Genomic DNA, 20358 nt, shown 5'->3' on the forward strand with positions numbered 1-20358 from the left:
TTAATTAAGCTTAGTGAAAGATACATGCTGATGACAGATGGTGTCAAATGCCTTAGCAGGAGTAACTATGACTCTCTTAAGATGAGGGCATAGTTACTAACTGGGCTTAGCCGCGGAAGTCGCACCTCCTCGTGGTCCCGCCGGATGCCCTTGTGGTAACCAAGTCGACTTCTGCCCCAGTGTGAGTGAGGGCATTTACCAGCCCTCCCTATTTTTGGGCTCGCCACCCAATGATAGTATCACGATTTGCTGAAACAAAGAGTCTGCTGCAGCTTGTTCGCTGTTGCACAGTGCCTTGTCCACGGGCCATTACTGTTGGATAAAAGTTGGTAGCTCGAGAGAGGGTCGACTACTAACTATTTCTACCCTCACTTGGATTGGTCACTTTTTTAATTTACCGGACTGACATAATGGTGCAATCTCTAGCTTTGCGTTACATCTCTACTGCCACTCAGACTGAACCATTAGATGTAAGGGTCATCGATGCCATAGTACCATCTCTGCCCTCTCTGCCCAGGGAAGAGGGTTTCAATCTTGTAAGTTTGGAGTTTTTTAACTCCAGAATTGTTAAAGAAGGTGGTGTACATCATGTGGATGTTTGGGAGAGTTTGGAGGAACTCCCTGAGCCCTGTGAGATCTCCCCTATGGGGATGGCCCAGGATGAGGCTGAGATGTGGTGGCAGGTACCAAAGAAGCCAAAACACCTGAGGCTGAGAGCGCGATGGGAGGTACTCAAGAGCCCAAAACACCTGAGGCTCCTCACGGGTCTGAAGGTGATGGTACAATGCCAAGACCACCTGTCATGTCCATGCCTGACAAACAACCATCTTCGTCCTCATTGTGGCACCCGGTTTACAAGGATGTTGGGGCTGATTGACCATCTCAAAAGGGCGCACGGGCAGAGAAAGATCATTTTCAGGTGTTCAAAATGTGGTAAACAAAATCTAAAATACCACAGTATCTCCTGTCACATCCCACGCTGCAAGGGGGTGGTGTGTGTGGCTCCCACTGGGGAATGGGTCTGTGAGGTGTGCCAACGTGGATTTGCTACTAAGATTGGCCTGGGTCAGCACAAGAGGATAAGACATCGTCTTGTGCGGAATGTGGAACGGATTGTTGCTTCCCATCCCAAAGAGTCATCGGCCCGAGGGGCCCACAAACGAGTATGGACTGAAGAGGAAGAGGCTCTCCTGGTACAACTGGTGGACAAGTACACCGGCAAAAGGAACATCAATCAACTCATAGCGGAGCATATTCCAACGAAGACAGCAAAGCAGATAAGCGATAAAAGGCGCCGTCTAGTGAAAGGTCCCTCCGTAGAAGACCATGAAGGCCTAGTAGGCGCCATGAGGATTGAACATCCACCCGAGTCTGCTAAATTGCTGAAAGAGGGACAGTTAAAGCTCCAATACCGCGAGGTGATCAAAGCGGGATTATCGGTTGAAAAGTTCACCGTGTATCGGGAGGCCTTTGAGAAAATTCTTGATGGGCAAGATCTAGGTCGAGTGATGAATGACGTATATAATGAGTTTCTCGATATTCTGGGGGAGCCTAGCCAGAGCAAATCTATCTGTAAGGGTCGAAAAAAGCAGGCACCCCGTGGCAAAAAAACATCCAAAACTACACCAAATTGGATGTGTAAAAGAGCTATCAAGAGGGGCAAATTCTTGTGATTTCAGTTGTTGTTCAAGTCACATAGAAGGCGCCTCGCACATATCATCTTGGACAGCACGGAACCCATTCAGTGCCAGGTACCATCAAGCGTTGTCCACGATCGCTTTAAGAATAGATGGGATACATCTGGTACATTTGGTGGCCTTTTAGGTTTCCCTCCATATAAGGAGTCGAACAATGTGGTGTTTGAGGCCCTAATTATGGAGAAAGAGGTTGATAAGAAACTGAAAGAGATGTGTAAAACCTCCGCTCCTGGGCCAGATGGGATCACTCTGGGTCAAATTATTGCAAAAGGCCCGAGGTTTTCCCGGTTGACTGAGATGTTCAACCTCTGGCTTATCACCGGTACTGTTCCAGATGCGCTGTGGGACTGCAGGACAGTCTTGATACCCAAGTCTTCGGATGCAGAGAAGCTTGGTGATATCAATAACTGGAGGCCTATCACTATTGGTTCAATGGGGATTAGGCTATTTTCCAGGATCGCCACGGCGAGGCGGTCCAAAGCATGTCCCATTAACCTCCGGCAACGGGGTTTTATTTGCGCATCAGGTTGTGCTGAAAACCTCAAGTTGCTACAACTTGTGGTAAAACCAGCAAAATGAGAGCACAAACATCTGGGGGTAGTGTTCGTGGACATTGCTAAGGCATTTGACACCGTGTGTCATCAGCATGTATTTGAGGGTCTGGTCCAGAGAGGTGTGGATCCACACGTGATTGAGTTAGTGAGGGAAATGTATCGCGATGTCAGGACGTACATTTCCGTTGGAAGGGGAACGACAGATCCCATATACACTCGCTCAGGTGTCAAACAAGGCGACCCTATGTCACCTCTGCTGTTTAATTTAGCGATAGACCCCCTTCTATGTAAACTTGAACGTGAAGGTGAAGGTTTCCATCATGGGGGTTGGAAAACCACGGCCATGACGTTTGCCGATGACCTAGTGCTGCTGAGTGATTCCTGGGAAGGCATGTGTCGTAACATCAAAAGTTTGGAGGCCTTTTGTAATCTTACTGGCCTCAGTACGAAGGGTGAAAAATGTCACGGCTTTTACGTCAAGCCGACAAGGGACTCGTATACTATCAATGATTGTCCCGCGTGGGTAATTAATGGATCCCCTCTTAACATGATCGACCCAGGTTGCTCAGAAAGATATCTTGGCACATGGGTTGACCCCTGGACTGGCTTCGCAGACCCTAGATTATCAGAGAAGCTCACAGATTGGCTCCATCGAATTGGTCGTTCGCCTTTAAAACCCCTTCAGAAAGTCGATATACTCAGGACTTATACTATTCCGAGACTGATATATCTGGCTGACCATACTGAGGTTAAGGTGGGCCTCCTCGAATCCCTTGACCAACTGATTCGTAATACGGTCAAGGAATGGCTTCATCTTCTGCAAAGTACGTGTGATGTGATCTTGTACTCGAGTTTCAAAGATGGTGGTTTAGGTCTCATCAGATTGGTGGCGCTTATTCCAAGTACACAGGCGAGAAGACTGCATAGATCGGCTCAGTCTTCGGATGAGACTCTTGTGAATTATTTGAAGGAAATCCATCTAGAACGGTTATTTGAAAGATTGTGGTTAAAAGCAGGGGGGACACAAGAGTCTGTCCCATCAATTTGGGAGCCTTCTACCAGTGGTAGAGTTGGGGGGTGATGATGAAGCCCGGCTGGAATGGGAAGCACCCGCTCCTAAAATTTGTTATCCAAAACCGTGTAATTGGAGGAAACTAGAATTTCAAAAATGGATCCACCTGGTCTCCCAGGGTCATGGAATTGAAAATTTTGAAAATGATGAGATCAGTAACGCCTGGATAAGGCGGTTTGGGGGCATACCTCATCGTAAATTAATTACGGCCCTACAATTAAGAGCTAATGTCTACCTGACAAGGGAATTCCTGGCTAGGGGTAGACAAGAGAATGTTGTTCAATCTTGCCGACATTGTGGAGCTAGATATGAGACCGTAGCCCACATTGTCGGGAACTGCGCCATCACTCAGGAAGCCAGGATTAGGAGACATAACGCCATCTGTGAAACTCTTAGCGAAGAGGCTAAGAGGGAGTGTTGGGCAGTGTTTGAGGAACCACACATCAGGGATGAGGCAAATGAATTGTTTAAACCGGATTTGATCTTTGTTAAAGGGTCAAAGGCAGACGTGGTTGATGTGACAGTGAGGTACGAGCACTCCGATATCTCATTGAGTGAAGCCGCCTCGGAAAAGGCCAAAAAATATCAGCGCCTTCATAAGCAGATCGAACAATTGACAAATGCAAAGGAAATTGAATATGTTGGCTTCCCTACGGGAGCCCGTGGTAAATGGTTCGGCAAGAATACTGAGTTGCTGACCGCCCTTGGTCTCTCTAAAACGAGGCTAGAGAGAACCGCGCGGGCCCTAGCATCCAAAGTACTCTTCGCCTCCGTTGATATTGTACATATATTTGTAAGCAAAGCTAGATCGATTGTATCTGTAAATGCATTGTAAATAAACAAGGCCCCTTCCCTTGGCTGGGTCCGCTGGACAGTGGAATCGGTTTTGGGTGGGAGGGGTTCATCCCTCATAACCGCGTCTAGCCCATATTTGGGTTACAAGTTCCGATCTGGACATCAGGTGGACGGGCCACCTTACTTAACCCGGAAAAGGAACATATACAATTTGATGAGGGCATAGTTACTAACTGGGCATAGCTGTGGAAGTCGCACCTCCTCGTGGTCCCACCGGATACCCTTGTGGTAACTGAGTCGACTTCTGCCCCAGTGTGAGAGAGGGCGCATATCAGCCCTCCCTGTCATTGGACTTGCCACTCAACGATGGTTTCACGAATCGCTGAAACAAAATGTTGGCACAGTTAGTTCACTGTTGCACAGAGCCTTGTCCACGGGCTGTTGTTGGACACAGTTGGTAGCTTGAGAGAGGGTCGGCTGCTAACTACTTCTACCCTCACTTGGACTTGTCATTTTATTGCTTACCAGACTGACAAAATCGTACAATCACTGGCTTTACGTTTGATCTGGACTACCACTCAGACTGACCCATTAGATCTAAGGGTCACTGATGCCAAATTACCATCTATGCTCTTTGTGCCCAGGGAAGAGGGATTCAATCTTGTAAGTTTGGAGTTTTTTAACTCCAGAATTGTTAAAGAAGGTGGTGTACATCATGTGGATGTTTGGGAGAGTTTGGAGGAACTCCCTGAGCCCTGTGAGATCTCCCCTATGGGGATGGCCCAGGATGAGGCTGAGATGTGGTGGCAGGTACCAAAGAAGCCAAAACAACTGAGGCTGAGAGCGCGATGGGAGGTACTCAAGAGCCCAAAACACCTGAGGCTCCTCACGGGTCTGAAGGTGATGGTACAATGCCAAGACCACCTGTCATGTCCATGCCTGACAAACAACCATCTTCGTCCTCATTGTGGCACCCGGTTTACAAGGATGTTGGGGCTGATTGACCATCTCAAAAGGGTGCACGGGCAGAGAAAGATCATTTTCAGGTGTTCAAAATGTGGTAAACAAAATCTAAAATACCACAGTATCTCCTGTCACATCCCACGCTGCAAGGGGGTGGTGTGTGTGGCTCCCACTGGGGAATGGGTCTGTGAGGTGTGCCAACGTGGATTTGCTACTAAGATTGGCCTGGGTCAGCACAAGAGGATAAGACATTGTCTTGTGTGAAATGTGGAGCGGATTGTTGCTTCCCATGCCAAAGAGTCATCGGCCTGAGGGGCCCACAAAACGGGTATGGACTGAGGAGGAAGAGGCTCTCCTGGTACAACTGGTGGACAAGTACACCGGCAAAAGGAACATCAATCAACTCATAGCGGAGCATATTCCAACGAAGACAGCAAAGCAGATTAGTGATAAAAGGCACCTTCTAGTGAGAGGTCCTTTTGTAAATGATCATGAAGGACTAGTAGGTGCCACTGGGATTGAACATCTTCCCGAGTCTGCTAAGTTGCCCAAGGAGGGACAGTTAAAGCTCCAATACCGCGAGGTGATCTAAGCATGATTATTGGTTGGCAAATTCACCGTGTATCGGGAGGCCTTCAAGAAAATTCTTGATTGGCAAGATCCAGGTCAGGTGGTGAATGATGTGTATAATGAGTTTCTCGGTATTCTGAGGGAGCCTAGCCAAAGTAAATCTATCTGTAAGGGTCGAAAAAATCAGGCATCCCATGGCCAAAAAGCATCCAAAACTCCATCAAATTGGATGCACAAAAGAGCTATTAAGAGGGGAAAATTCTTGAGATTCCAACTGTTGTACGAGTTACATAGAAGGCGCCTCGCGCGTGTCTTCCTGGACGGCATAGAAGCCTCTCAGTGCCAATTACCATCAAGTGTTGTCCACCATCACTTAAGGAGTAGGTGGGATACATCTGGTATATTTGGTTGCCTACTGAAATTCCCTCCATATAAGGAGGCAGATAACACCGCATTCGAGGCCCTAATTACTAAAAAAGAGATTGATAAGAACATGAGAGAGATGTGTAAAACCTCCGCTCCTGGGCCAGATGGGATCACTTTGGGTGTGATTATTGCAAAAGACCTGAAGTTTTCCCAGTTGACTGAGATGCTCAACCTCTGGCTTATCACCGGTACTGTTCCAGATGCGCTGTGGGACTGCAGGACAGTCTTGATACCCAAGTCTTCGGATGCAGAGAAGCTTGGTGATATCAATAACTGGAGGCCTATCACTATTGGTTCAGTGGTGATTAGGCTATTTTCCAGGATCGCTACTGCGAGGCTGTCCAAAGCACGTCCCATCAACCCCCGGCAACGTGGTTTCATTTGCGCATCAGGTTGTGCCGAAAACCTCAAGTTGCTACAGCTTGTGGTGAAAACAGCGAAGCGAGAGCATGAACATTTGGGGGTTGTGTTCATGGACATTGCTAAGGCAATGTGTTAAGAGAGTTATAGTTACTCCCGCCGTTTACCCGCCCTTCATTGAATTTCTTCACTTTGACATTCAGAGCACTGGGCAGAAATCACATCGCGTCAACACCTGCCTTGGGCCTTTGCAATGCTTTGTTTTAATTAAACAGTCGGATTCCCCTGGTTTGCACCAGTTCTAAGCCGGCTGCTAGGCGCCGACTGAGGCGGGGGGCCAGCCCGGGGACCCCCCCCGGGGACCCTACCCCGCACGAACCGCTCGGCTGGGCGTGGCTGCACATGTGCCGGCTGCGCGCTGCGGGAAGCCCGCCAGCGGTAACAATGATGGTGGCCGCCGCTGGGTCGCCGGCCGCGGCAAGGCGGAGGGCGGGCGGAGCGGGGGGCAGGCGGCGCCCGTTGCAGCTGAGGCCATCCACGGGAAGGGCCCGGCGCGTGTCCAGAGTCACCACTGCACGCGCGCACGCCCGGCGCCCGGGGGGACAACGCGGAACGCACCCATCCGCGCGCGGCACCTCGTCCAGCCACGGCGCGCATCCAGCCACGGCGCAGGCCCAGCCCCGCTCTGCGCCCCAGCCTGACCGACCCAGCCCTTAGAGCCAATCCTTATCCCGAAGTTACGGATCCGGCTTGCCGACTTCCCTTACCTACATTGTTCCAACATGCCAGAGGCTGTTCACCTTGGAGACCTGCTGCGGATATGGGTACGGCCTGGCACGAGACATACACCCTCTCCCCTGGATTTTCACGGGCCAGCGAGAGCTCACCGGACGCCACCGGAACCGCGACGCTTTCCAAGGTGCAGGACCCTCTCTCGGGGCGAACCCATTCCAGGGCGCCCGGCTCTTCACAAAGAAAAGAGAACTCTCCCCGGGGCTCCCGCCGGCTTCTGTGGGATCAGTTGCGTCACCGCACTGGGCGCCTCATGGCACCTGTCTCCACCACTCCGGATTCAGGGATCTGAACCCGACTCCCTTTCGATCGGCTGAGGACAACGGAGGCCATCGCCCGCCATTTCGGAACGGCGCTCGCCTATTGCTTAGGACCGACTGACCCACGTTCAACTGCTGTTCACATGGAACCCTGCTCCACTTTGGCCGTCAAAGCTCTCGTTTGAATATTTGCTACTACCACCAAGGTCTGCACCTGCGGCAGCTCCACCCGGACCCACGCCCCAGGCTTCGAGGCGCACCGCAGCGGCCCAACTTGTCGCGGCCTAGCCCCCGCGGGCATCGCACTGCCGGCGACAGCCAGGTATGGGCCTGACGCTCCAGCGCCATCCATTTTCAGGGCTAGTTGATTCGGCAGGTGAGTTGTTACACACTCCTTAGCGGATTCCGACTTCCATGGCCACCGTCCTGCTGTCTAGATCAACCAACACCTTTTCTGGGCTCTGATGGGTGTCGGCATTGGGCGCCTTAACCCAGCGTTCGGCTCATCTTGCAGCGTCAGTTCTGCTTACCAAAAGTGGCCCGCTGAGCACTCGCTTTCCATGGTGCAGCTCCACGCCAGCGAGCTGGCCCCCTTACTCATTGAAAGTTTGAGAACAGGTTGAGATCGTTTCGGCCTCAAGACCTCTAATCATTCGCTTTACCGGGTAAAACTGCCCATTGCCGAGTGCCAGCTATCCTGAGGGAAACTTCGGAGGGAACCAGCTACTAGATGGTTCGATTAGTCTTTCGCCCCTAGACCCAGGTCAGACGACCGATTTGCACATCAGGACTGCTACGGACCTCAACCAGAGTTTCCTCTGGCTTTGCCATGCCCAGGCATAGTTCACCATCTTTCGGGTCCTAGCACGGACGCTCACTCTCCACCTCCCCGGCCCCGCGAGGGGGCGGCGGGCGAGACGGGCCGGTGGTGCCCCCGGGGCTGCCCAGCGCGACATGCGCCCCGGGATCCCACCTCAGCCGGGGCGCGCCGGCCCTCACCTTCATTGCGCCGCGGGCTTTCGACAACGGCCCCTGACTTGCGCACGTGCTAGACTCCTTGGTCCGTGTTTCAAGACAGGTTGGGTGGGTAGCCGACGTCACCATGGACTCCGGGCGCCCCCACGCGGCCCATGAGCCTGGCCCGGCGGCGCCGCGCGGTCAGGGCGCACTGAGGACAGTCTGCCCCAATTGACAGCGGCGCCATGGGCCGGCAGGCCCGGCCCCCACACCCCTGTGAGAAACACCACGCTGCGAGGATGCCGCCCTCCCGTGAGAGGGGGGGAAACAATGCCCCCTGCCACGGCGCCGTCGACAGGGTGGGAAGAGGGCGCGGTGGCGGTCCTTTCCCTCGGCCCCGGGATTCGGCGAGACCTGCTGCCCGAGGGCTGTAACACCCGCCGCCACTCTTTGCGCGGCGCTGGGCCACCTGCCCACCGGTGGCTTTCACAGCCGACCCGGATCCGGTCACGGTGCACAGCCGTGGAGGAAATGTGCCCAGCCACGATCACCCACCGGCTGGGCAGCGGTCCCCACACTGGCCCGCCCCGCCCAGCCCGCCCCCGCGGACGGGGTTCGCCTGGGGGACGGAGGGGAGGCGGAGGCGAGGATCTGCCCAACCCGAGCCGGCCAACTGCAACTCGCCGGGTTGAATCCTCTGGGCGGACTGCGCGGGCCCCACCCGTTTACCTCTTAACGATTTCGCGCCCTGTTGAACTCTCTCTTCAAAGTCTTTTCAACTTTCCCTTACGGTACTTGTTGGCTATCGATCTCGTGCCGGTATTTAGCCTTAGATGGAGTTTACCACCCGCTTTGGGCTGCATTCCCAAGCAACCCGACTCTGAGAAGCCCTGGCCCCGGCGCGCTGGGGGGCCGCTACCGCCTCACACTGTCCGCAGGCTGCGGCCTCGATCACAAGGACTTGGGTCCCCCAAGAGCACTGCCAGGGAAGGGGACTTCTGTACGCCACATGTCCCGCGCCCCACCGCAGGGCGGGGATTCGGTGCTGGGCTTTTCCCTCTTCGCTTACCGTTACTGAGGGAATCCTCATTAGTTTCTTTTCCTTTGCTGTCTAATATGCTTAAATTCAGTCACCATGTCTGATCTGAGGTTGCAAGCCGAAAGCTGGGCCACACCGCCCGGCCCATGCTGCTCCTAAAGAAACGGCATGCCAACAGGCCAACAGCCAGCCAGCTTCTCCCACCTACTACCCTCACCTTCCTCCCCACTGGCGCCCGCGCGCCAGGGGAAAACAAAGCCAGAGGGAGAGAAGCGGAGACGGAGAGCCCCATCCCAGAGATGAGAACCGAAAAGGGAGTGTGGCAGAGACAGCCCTGATGGGGGATCAGCCGAGTGGCGGCATGTGATGGCCTTGGTGGAGGGAGAGAGAAAAGCCATGGTGCTATTTGCACCCCGAGACCACGACCGAAGAGGAGGAGGGCAGGCGAAAGGAGGAGGGGGTTGGAACATCTGTCCCCAGTGCTCTTACTTCGCGCGTTCGGCAGCACAGCAGCCCGGCACGGTACCGCCCTGGTACCCACCTGCAGACAGCCGCCCACGCGGTGGGGAGGCTGGGAGTGAGGTCTGCGCCTCATCTCCCTCTTGCCCTCTCCGTTCTCTTGGCCCATGGTGGTGCTTTCAACGCCATCTCTCACTCTCCTCAGCTGCCACCACCACCGTACTGCAGCACGGGCGCTGCAAGGACAAACTCTGCCCCAGTGGCTCACTCCAGGAGTGGGGAGCTACGGAGCAGTCCCTGAGTCTGCATATAGGGAGATGAAGGCCCTGCGCGGCAACAATGATGATGACGGCCATGACGAGGATGACGCCTGCTGAGTCACAGGGAAAAAATTGAGGCCGCCGAGGGAAACGCATCCCTTGCCAAACCCCTGACCGCCTTCCCTCCGGGCACCGGCCAGCCACCATCACCACCACCGCTGACCACAGTCAACTTGCCTGCGAGGTGACCCCAGCCGCACCACCGTGGTGGCCGCCGGATGGCGACTCATCATCAAGCAACGCTCAGACGGTCGTAGCCCTGGGAGGAACATGGGGCTGCAAGTGTGTTCAAAGTATGGATGATCAATGTGTCCTGCAATTCACATTAATTCTTGCAGCTAGCTGCATTCTTCATTGACGCACAAGCCGAGTGATTCACTGCTAAGAGTTGTCTGGCTTTCAGCACCGATCCTGCACCCGTGGAGGGGCTGGGACAGCTCACATGAAGTGGCCCCTTTCTCTTGTGCTGAGGACATGCAGGCGCGTGCCTGGCTTTGACTGTCCTTACTTGATAGTCAGGATTGCAGACATAGGAGATCCAGCCACACTGAACTGGAATTCTTCCTCAAACCTCCACACTATGGTGGCACTGAAGGAGATCTGAGCAGTCTGGGTACCACCTGGTGCAATGATGCCCTCCTCAGGCACAAACTTGAAGCAGAAGCCCACGTTTGCAGTTGAAGGGCTATAGGTGAAGGGAGCATCAATAGCTCCTAGGTTAATCAGTTCCACCTGCAGCAGCAAGAAAGCAAAGCGGAAATACATGTGGAATCTTCCCTTCTTGTGAGTTATTGTCTAATGATGCAATTAATACCCAGAAATAGCAGCCGATGCTTTGAATGGCAAAAAAAATACAACAGGACAAGTTCTGCCTTTAGGTTTTCATGCAAAGCAGCAGCAACTCCACAGAACTGGAGTCCACAACCCTGGGGTTATCCCATGGACACAGAGCAGTGCACCTCTGGTCAGCATCACCAAGTTCATTCAGACCTGGCCCTGAGAGCAACGTGCGTAGGGAATCACCCCAGAGCTGCTGCTGCCCCACTGAGCACAGCTCCAACAGCACCATCTACTCATCCACCTTTTCCCATGTCATGAAAACAATACATTGATTATGAGGCATCAGCATCAAAATGTATAGACAGCATCATCTTTTGGTAAGAAAACTCAGCATGTCTTTGCATCCCACAGCCAAGCTTTTGGAAGTGTCTGGCATGATGTAGTGCCTCATTTTCTACCTCTTTCAGCTGCTCTCTCTTTGGTTTTTTTTGCAAACTTGACACTATTGAGGAGGAGGCAAATAGGTAGAAAAATGCTTTGCTTTATTCCCAGGAACACTTTTCTCTTTCTAGAGCCAGAGATGCACCAAGGCTGAAGTGTGGTGAGGGACTGGTCAGCAAGGGAAAGAACTCGCAAGTCCTTTGCAAGGGCCAGCACTGAGCCAGGAGGCTGGATGGCTTTCCTGTGACTTGCAGCAATAAGCAGGAGACACTTGACTGGAAGCTGTCTGCAGTGGACTGAAGCTCAAAGGCAGCCAGTTTCTTCCAGCTGCTTCTGAACAGCCCAGTCCAAAGGTGCCTTGTGTCTGGCACTGCCACAAATGCCCCCGAACATCCCTTTTTGACCCAGGCTTTGTTTCATGTGCCAAGGGGTTGTTTTGCAGCAAGCCTCCCAGCTGATTCCCAAAGAAGGAACTGGGGCTTCATGAACAACAGACACACCTTTCAGACCCTCTCAGATTTCACCAGTACATCAAATATTCCCTGCTCACAAGTGCCCAGGTCGGCAGCAATTCCACACTTCCACCAGGCTTGCTCCTCCCTCAGGAGCCATCAGTATCCACCCCAAGCCCTTCTACTCACCTCATAGACATGGGGGGTGCCAATAAAAATGTTCCCAATGTACAGAGTAGGAGAGCTGAATTCTACTAAGGGTCCTTGGCCTTCCCCTGAGAGGTGCAGGGGCAGCCTGCTCTCACAGCCTGGGGAGAGATGTCCATTGCAGTACAATCATTCCCTCTGTTATACTGTATTTTCCAGGCTGCCTCAGTGCTAGTCCCTGACTCTGAGCTGAATGCAACCAGCTCCTGATGCTGCAGGAGAGGATATGGACCCTCCTCTTCCCTCAGCCTTGGGGCTGACTTCTAATTTCTAACCCATTCCTTGGGCTGCTTTCCAATTTCAGCCACCAGTCTGCTGAGTTTAAAACATCTCTGCTGCCTTGTAGTGACAGGCCAAGGAGTTACAGGTATAAATTGAAAGAAAGGAAATTTAGCTTTGATATTAGGAAGAAATTCTTTACTCTGAGGGTGGTGAGACACTGGAGCAGGTTCCCCAGGACTGTTGTGGAGGTTCCAGCCCTGAAAGTGTTTCAAGCCAGGCTGGATGGGGCTTGGAGCTACCTGCTCTAGGGGGAGGTGTTCCTGCCCAGAGGCTTTTAAGGTCCATTCCATCCTTAACATACTCTGGTTCTATGCTGTCCTTCCCATGCACTTAGTGGAGCTTTGAAATCATTTAGTGAAGGCACAAAGCTCCTACAGAGTTTGGCAATTCCCAAACTACCTGGCCCAGGAGCACAGGACATTTTTGCCAAAGTCCCCAACTCCTGACACTCAGCACTGCGTTCTGTTTCCACAGACAGAGCTGCAAGGGCTCAAATCCCACAAAGGGAGAGAGGCAGGTGCTGGCCAAGGCTGCTCCTTCTACCAACAGCCTGGGCTCAGGGGGGCTCAGTCACCTCTGCTCTGCTGCTGTCTGGGCACTGGGAGGTGATCCAGGCTCAGGGAACACAATTCTAACTCAGCTCCTGCTGCCTGATGATGGATCCATGTCAAATGGACCCATCATCCTGGAGGCCAGGGGCCTGCAGGGGCTGAGTGCTTGTTCACTAAAGCTGTTCTGCTCTGCAGCTCTCTGGCCTTTGAGGGAATGCTGACAAAGCCATGGCATGAAAACCTCTCCCTGCATTGCCTGGGCTGTTCTGGGATCAGTCAGGCACACACAGCATTCTGAGCCCTGGCCTGGCACAGGAGACTCCCTGGGACCTGCAGGGCCAGGGGGGATGTGCCAGCACTGCCCTGCTGACCAGGGACTCTTCCCAGCATTTCCATGGGAGCCCAGTGGGCTCAGGCTTGCATCATGGCTTCACTGAGGGGGAGAGAAGCAGGGCAAAGGAGCTGTACCTGAGATGCTGCAGTAAGCCACACTTCCATACTCCAGTGCTTCCAGGGGTTTGAAGGTCACCTTGATTTTGGCCAAACAATTCAGCCCAATTTCTCCCTCCTACAGCAGAAAGAGACAGCAAAACAGTTGTTTTCAAACTTCACATTTCTTGTTTTCAACCACACTTCTGTAAGTCTCTGTTTAGAGCATTAGTAATGAGTGACCAACACAAGGAGCCCAAGGAAACACTCCAAACCCAGCTCAACACAGCGCTGGAAGCTCTCAATGCTCAGCTGTTCAGCTCCCACTCTCCACAATACTCCTGCTGCTCTGACAAAGGCTCTTGGTCACATCATGCTGCTGTCAGCTACAGTGGGATGCAACTGCCACTGTGCACTGGTGGCTCTTCACAAGAAGAGAACATGATCCCTGTCCTGGGTTGACTATATGATGCTTTTATCCCAAATCTCTTGTTCTGTTTATGCTGAATAATAAGTGTTGCACCTTTAAGACTTGTTACAGAGAGTGAAGGGGGGAGAGAAGAAGCAGCAGTTTGTTTTCAGACACTGCATTCACTCCTCCACACTCCTGCTCCTGGACTGCATTGTTTGCGGATGGACAGACAGCGGGACAGAGCTCTCCTCTGCTTTTAGTTAATTTAGCTTGCTGAGGCAAAGAAGTTCCCTGGACTGTGGGGTTTTTTTCCCTTTTCTTTGGACGTGTTCAAAACTGCTGTGGACTGAACACCAGAAGAGCACCGGCAGCTCCACCTGTGGCCACCGGGCCGGGCCTGGCCTGTGACATTTCCAGGACCAGAGGGACTGATCAGAGACTGAGTGAGCTGAGCTGCAACCTGGGGAGGGACTTTCTCAGTTTGTCATCTCTTTTGGAGCAGCAAGGGGTTTTATTGATTAATACTGTTTAGGGTTTATTGTTTAATAAACAGGTTTTTTCCACTTCAAGGAGGTCTTTTCTCCAGGACCAGTTGGGGGAGGGGCTGATTGAATCTGCTTTCCTAGAGGAGCCCCTTTGGGGGTTCTCTCCCAAATTTGCCTGGAACCAGAACCTTGGAAATAAAAATATTAGTTTAACCTGTTTTGAAAGAAAGCAGAGGCTGGCATTATTCTAGAGTTTACTCCAAGATGAGAAGGGATGTTGCACTGTGCAGACACCAGGCCTTCATCGTCTCTCACAATGCCAGTACTCAGAATCAGGGCTCTAGTTGATACGAGGACGTGGTGGTTTGCTTGCAGAAACAGAAAAGGAAAAGGTTTTCCGTCCCTGTGTGCAGGACAACTCCAAAGGCCCATTTCAACCTTCCACCCTTGTGTGCAGGCTCACAGAGGACACTGGAAGGGACACTCAGAAATAGTGCAAGGCGTGGTTACAGGAGGGGATTGGCATTTCCATGATTAGTCTTAGGCTGAATTTGGCCTCACTTTCCCAGCAAACCATTGCAAGCTTCAGGTCAGAATGTGGCCTGGCAGTGCTCCAACAGCCTCTGCTGAACCTCACGTGTGGGGGGAGCCCCTACCTACAAGAACTGCTCCCTGTGGACACTGCAAGGACACGCACAGAGTGCCCTTGAGCTCAGGCCCTGGCAGCACAGCTTGGCCTTGTCAGGCTCCCAACCCTGCCTTGAGCCTCCAGGGCAGAAATGCTTTTAGCATTTGGCATTTTTAGGCAAGCTCTGCAGGTGCACCAGAAACTCAATGTCTTCCCTCCCAGCACATTGAGCCAGCTGAGGATCTGCCCAGCGACTGCAGCCGGGGGTAGAGTGGGTGGGAGAAGGAAGAGGGGGAGGAGGATGAGGAGGAAGAAGAGGAGGAAAATGAGGTCTCAGCTATCACTTACCATTGGCTCAATGAAAAAAATGTCATCAGAGAACAGCATGGGGTCTTGGTGCAACTTTGCCTTCTCCCCCAGGAGCCTCAGGAGGGCAGTGTGATCTTCACAAGAGCCCTTCTCCTTCCCTGTTTCTTTCCCCTCCATTAATTTTTCCAGCCACAGCTCTCTCCATATCTGCAGGAATCGATGCTGCCTGCAGCCACAGGAGAGACAAAGCCAGCAGACTGTTTAATAAGCCACAGATTGGCAGAGAGAAGTGTGAGTGCAGGAGAGCAAAGCACTTGGGGAGGAGCAGCAGTGTGAGAGATGAGTAATGCGATGATTTATCAAAAAGCAGGATGCCCCAACACAGGGAACGATTGGCAGCTGACTCCATTGATTCACAAGGCTGAACAGTTGCTTTATTAAACTATATTATATTACATTGTACTACACTATATTAAAGAAGCATACTATACTACAAAGAATACTAAAGAATACTAAAGAAAACTTGTGACTGTCTCCAGACAGCCAGGACAAAGCTTTTTCCAATTGGCCAAGGAAACAAAACAATCCTCAGCAGAATCCAACTGACAAATCACTTCAGGTATATAATCTTCCTAACACATTCCACATGATAGAGATAAGAATTGTTTTCTTTCTTTTCTCTGTGATTCTCCAGGAGAAAAAACCTTGAGAGAGAGAATTATGTGTTTCTGTTCAGAGAATGTGAATGCCACCATGATTGACTCTCACAATTAACAGACAAATACCATGTATAGAGGTTAAGAAAAATTTTTTTACCCCCGCAGTTGTTATCAAGGGACAGCCAGGGTTGGGATATTTGGGAGGGTTGGCTTGTCACTACGGTGACATCTGACCTCCAATCAAGATTTGAGGAAGTAAACTCCACCACTGGACAGTGAAGAAGGGGTCAATGGACAGAATTTTGGGAGGGGCTAAAGGGTTAAAAGGCAAAACCTTTCTGTGTGGGAGAGCACATGGTGCGGAAAATCCTTTGCTCCTGGCGCCATAACATTTTCTCTATTCAGTCTTCTGTTGCATCTTTAATAAGGTTTAATAAACTTCTCTCAACTTATGAAAAGGGAGTGGCTATTTCTCCCAAGCAGCAGCTCCCCAGCAAGGGCTGACCCCAAGCCATGGGGGTCCCAGATGGATCAGAGCATAACTTGTTGTTCACTGGCCCAGCAGGGAGTTTTACTCGACACCTGCAAGCTCAGGAGAGGTTTCCAGAGCCAGCAGCCCTCAAGAGAACCTCCTGGCTCAAAGCCTCTGCCAAAAAACTGAGGGAGAATCCACCAGCCACTTCAAGTGGCTTTTCCTACCACTGAGCTGCTGGGGAGGCAGATAAAGGTCATGGAGCAGGACTTCCCTGGGAAGAGGAGACAAAGTTGGGTCGCAGCTACGTGCTACCAGCACTGTGAAAAATGCACATTATATGATTGGCTTTTTGCATATATGAAAATAAAACAGTGGTCTGTTCTGTTCCAGTCTCTATGCAATATTGCATAGGGAAATGTAAGATAACAGCAATTAGAAATCAATCAGATAATGCACATAACCAATGACACATCTGCAATCACACCATTATCAGTTACTACAACACTGAACTGTCATCCCAGAGTCTGCGACCGCTGATGAACTTTAAAACAACAGAGAGCTGGAGAATTCGTGTCAAGATTCATGTTTCTCCAAACTCCCTTTGAAATCAGGCTCAGCTATCATACATGGTCAAATTGCCAAGCCAAAAGAACTTGAATACTTTTTGATGCAGAAAACATCTGGGCTGATTGTCAATCATTCCATTCAAGTAGAGCTAGAACTTGGCCAGAGTTCAATCTCTAATTGATGGACATCACTTAATACATTTTAAAACAAGACTCTTAAAAACAGCAATTATGAATAGGAAACCTGAGGATTAAAGATCAATCAAACCATTAAAGAATTGAATCCCTCCGAAACTTCTGTCAGAATAGAAATTCTTTAAACACAGCAAACCTCTTGAATTCTCGGATGAAGTACTCTACAATAACTGAAGAAATAATAACTGAAGAAAACCATGAAACTGGCAATCTGGATTTAAAAGAAACCTAAAAAACATGAGTAGTTTAAGAAACAAAAAGACAAGATTCTGAAGAGACACGTGTCTTGTAGATGATCACACAGAGACAGTGAAACACATGAAAGCTGGCTGTAAATATTACAACAATACCTTGATCATAATTCTTATAAATTCTGAGAATTCTCCTTATAAAATCAACTTATCAACAGGAAGAGTTTGAAGGGGTTATGACAACTTTTTTAAAGTATTAATATAGGATTAGTAACAATCCTTATTTATCAGTATCACCTATAAAATCCAAAAATAACAAAGGTTACAAACTTAATACCAACAAAACTCTGGACCATTGGAGAATCAGCTGGTGACCCCACAGATAGGATGTGATTGATATTTCTCAAATGCTCTGCTTTCAGAGACATTTCAGGTAATTGAATCATTACTAATACTTCTATCTTTCTATGGTGGTTTCCCTCCCTGGGAGGCAATTTTTCACAACAGAAGATTTCCATCTACCTCATATTTGGAATACCCCTGATTTGCACTGGTTTCCCCTTTTTTCTGTATCTTGGGAAAAGGCCTGTGTGCTTTCTCACTTTACACTGATTTTGGACAGCTTTTTTACATGTCCATCTTTTGCATCTGAAGCCTGATCATCTGGTAAATGCTGTTTCCGTCACTTCTGTGGGACAGGGCTGTTGAGGAGTTCGGTGCGCCTCACACAACATGCGCTGCACCCGCGAAAAATCTCCCGCTTGAGATTTTGATGGAGGCTGAAACTGTGTGCTGGCTACCGGGGCTGGCTGCGTGCCCGCTGCCGTGGGACCGGAGCAGGGCCGGTCCCTCGGGCACCTTCTGCACCCAGACCGCGCCCGGTCTCTGCTGGTGCCCTCACAGGAGTGCGGATGCCCCCGCCCCGACCGCGCCTCCCCGGCGCTTCTCTCGGCGCAGGCGCGGTCTGGGGAACGACCGACACCGGCGCTGCCCCGGTCCCGTTCTGGCTCCGGTCCCCGCTCGGCCGCGTCCGTGCCGCGTCTGCGCACTGGGGAAAAACCCGCCCCGCTCCGGCTGCCGGGTTTGTGCGTCATCACCGGGCGCCTGCCGCGCTCCGTGGCGGTCGCAGGGACGCTGCAGCCGTCCCGTCCTGTCCGCCTCAATCCCGCCCGGCGCGGCTGCCGCGGCCCGTGCGCGTTCCCCGGGTGCCGCTGCCCGCCGCCACCGCAGCCGCGCGGTTTCTGCCCTTCGCGCGCGGCTTTGGCGCCCCCTGCGTGAAACCGCCGCCGCCGCCATCGCGCATGCGCCCGCCGCTGCCGCCAGCCCCGCGCCTCCCGCTCCCGCGCTCCGCCCGGCGCGGCCCCGCTCGGCGCTGTCCCCGCAGCCGCCGGCCGTGCCCTGCACGCTGCCGACCGCCCGCTGCTGCGATCGCGGGCACCGCCGTGCGCGCTATCGCCTCCGTCGCTGCTGTGCCTGCGACTGCCCCGCTGCCCCCGTGGGCCCCCGCCGGCCTCCGCAGCCCCCACGGCCGCCTCTGCGGCCCCCCCGGGCTGCTCCTGGCCGGCGCCGCCGTGGCATGGGTTCGCCAGTCGCCGAGAAGCGGCTCTGCCCCGGGTTCCCCGACCCCCTCCGCCCTCCTCCCCCTGAGAGTTCTGGGCGTTCTGGGGACCCATGGAACCCTGGGCACTCTGGAGATGATGCCAATTCCTCCCACACCTGTTTGCTAGGGATTACCTTTGCCCCTCCCTGGTCGGTAAGGGCAACTGCCGCCTGCTGATGGCAGGATGACTTCCCCCATCCTCGAGAGAATACTGCTGCCTGCTGATAGCTGGCAGCCCCCGCGGAATTCCACGAAATTGCCTCTAACATTACCCTTGCTGGGGATAAAGGCTTCAAGGCCGTTTTATCTTTTTTCAGAGATTTTCACAGGGTGTGTGGCTGCCATGCCCTGTAGGGCTGACAAGATGCTGGGTTGTTCCTGGGAGCATGTCCCCCCCATGTTCTCAATTTTGACTTTTCTTACCAAAAGCTGAATCATCTGCAAGGTCAGTCCGGAGTTTGCCCTGGTCACCGTCCAGCAGCTCGCAGGTGAGGGTTTCCAGGCATGCTTCTGGTCCTCCTCTTCCTGGGTCAAGCTTGAAATGAATCTTCTCAGCAGAGATCGAGATGCTCTTTCTGGATTTTTCCCTTGAGAGTGCCTGTTTCCTTTCCTTCTCGGGCTGGGTTTCAGCAGCTGATGGCTGTGGTGTGGCTGCTTGCCAAGAGCCCACCTGGGTGCCCTCTTGGAGCCCACCAGGGATGCCAATGTCTCAGGGTCTCTTGCTGCTCAGAGTGACCCCAAGAAAAGTTCAAAGTCTCTTTTCCCAGCCCGGTGCTTGAAGAAGGAGTCAGGGCTCTTCATTTCTCAGTCTCAAGGTTGTTTATTTTATCTTATCTATAAAAAATTTTCTCCTGCCCTGCCGAGGTCAGCTCAGCAGGACAGTCTGAGGCACTCTGCCTGCCCCCGGGGCGGTGTTATGTCTTTATACTAAAAACTACGTGTACAATGTTTACAATTACTTTCCAATACCTATCACCTATGTTAGACAGTGAGCTTCTACTCTAAACCAATCAGTAAGTGCCAACATCACAGCAGAAGATGGAGGCCAAGAAGAAGAAGGAGAAAGGCTGGACACACCCAGTTCCCTCCATCTTGCCTCCTGAACCCCATACCAAAAACCCCAAAATCTACTTTTCCATCCCATGATAACTTCACTAATATTCTGCTTAAACTGTTGTGGCCTGCTGATCTTCATATAAGGTCCGTAATTTGCTCCACGGGTCATAATCAAATCCACTGGTGTTTTGGGCTCCGTGCCAGGGCTTCTGAGCCCCCTGGCAGGGGTCCTGGCCATCCTGGACTGCCAGAGGCATGTTCTGGGTTCCCACAGGTCTCTTCTTAGGTCTTCTACAGGTTGGTTTTTTGTTTCCTCTCCTTCTGCTTGTGCTGGGAAAAAGCCCCTGCTGGGACATCTCTGCACCCTGGCATCCTG

General features: G+C 52.2%; 1 protein-coding gene and 1 non-coding gene across 3 annotated transcripts in view; both read right to left on the reverse strand.

Moving 5' to 3' along the window:
• Positions 1 to 19434, reverse strand: part of LOC128937692 (hydrocephalus-inducing protein homolog) — a 291738-nt gene extending 272304 nt beyond the window's left edge. The window contains exons 1-4 of one of the 2 annotated variants that reach the window (XM_054277479.1): positions 19061 to 19434; positions 15280 to 15466; positions 13446 to 13545; positions 10773 to 10996 (exon numbers count right to left, since the gene is read on the reverse strand). In XM_054277479.1, the coding sequence (XP_054133454.1) occupies positions 10773 to 10996; positions 13446 to 13475 (254 nt within the window). In that variant the 5' untranslated portion in view covers positions 13476 to 13545; positions 15280 to 15466; positions 19061 to 19434. Of the gene's footprint in view, positions 1 to 10772; positions 10997 to 13445; positions 13546 to 15279; positions 15865 to 19060 lie in introns of those variants that run through there. The other variant, XM_054277477.1, reaches the window with a different exon arrangement.
• LOC128937713 (5.8S ribosomal RNA) lies at positions 10502 to 10654 on the reverse strand. The gene has a single exon (XR_008483071.1). It is a non-coding gene; the product is annotated as a 5.8S ribosomal RNA (ribosomal RNA).
• Positions 19435 to 20358: the final 924 nt, after the last annotated feature.

Source organism: Melozone crissalis, unplaced genomic scaffold (genome assembly GCF_028551555.1).
Source record: "Melozone crissalis strain CALT ecotype California unplaced genomic scaffold, PUWL_Pcris_2 ptg000021l_1, whole genome shotgun sequence".
NCBI lineage: Eukaryota > Metazoa > Chordata > Aves > Passeriformes > Passerellidae > Melozone > Melozone crissalis.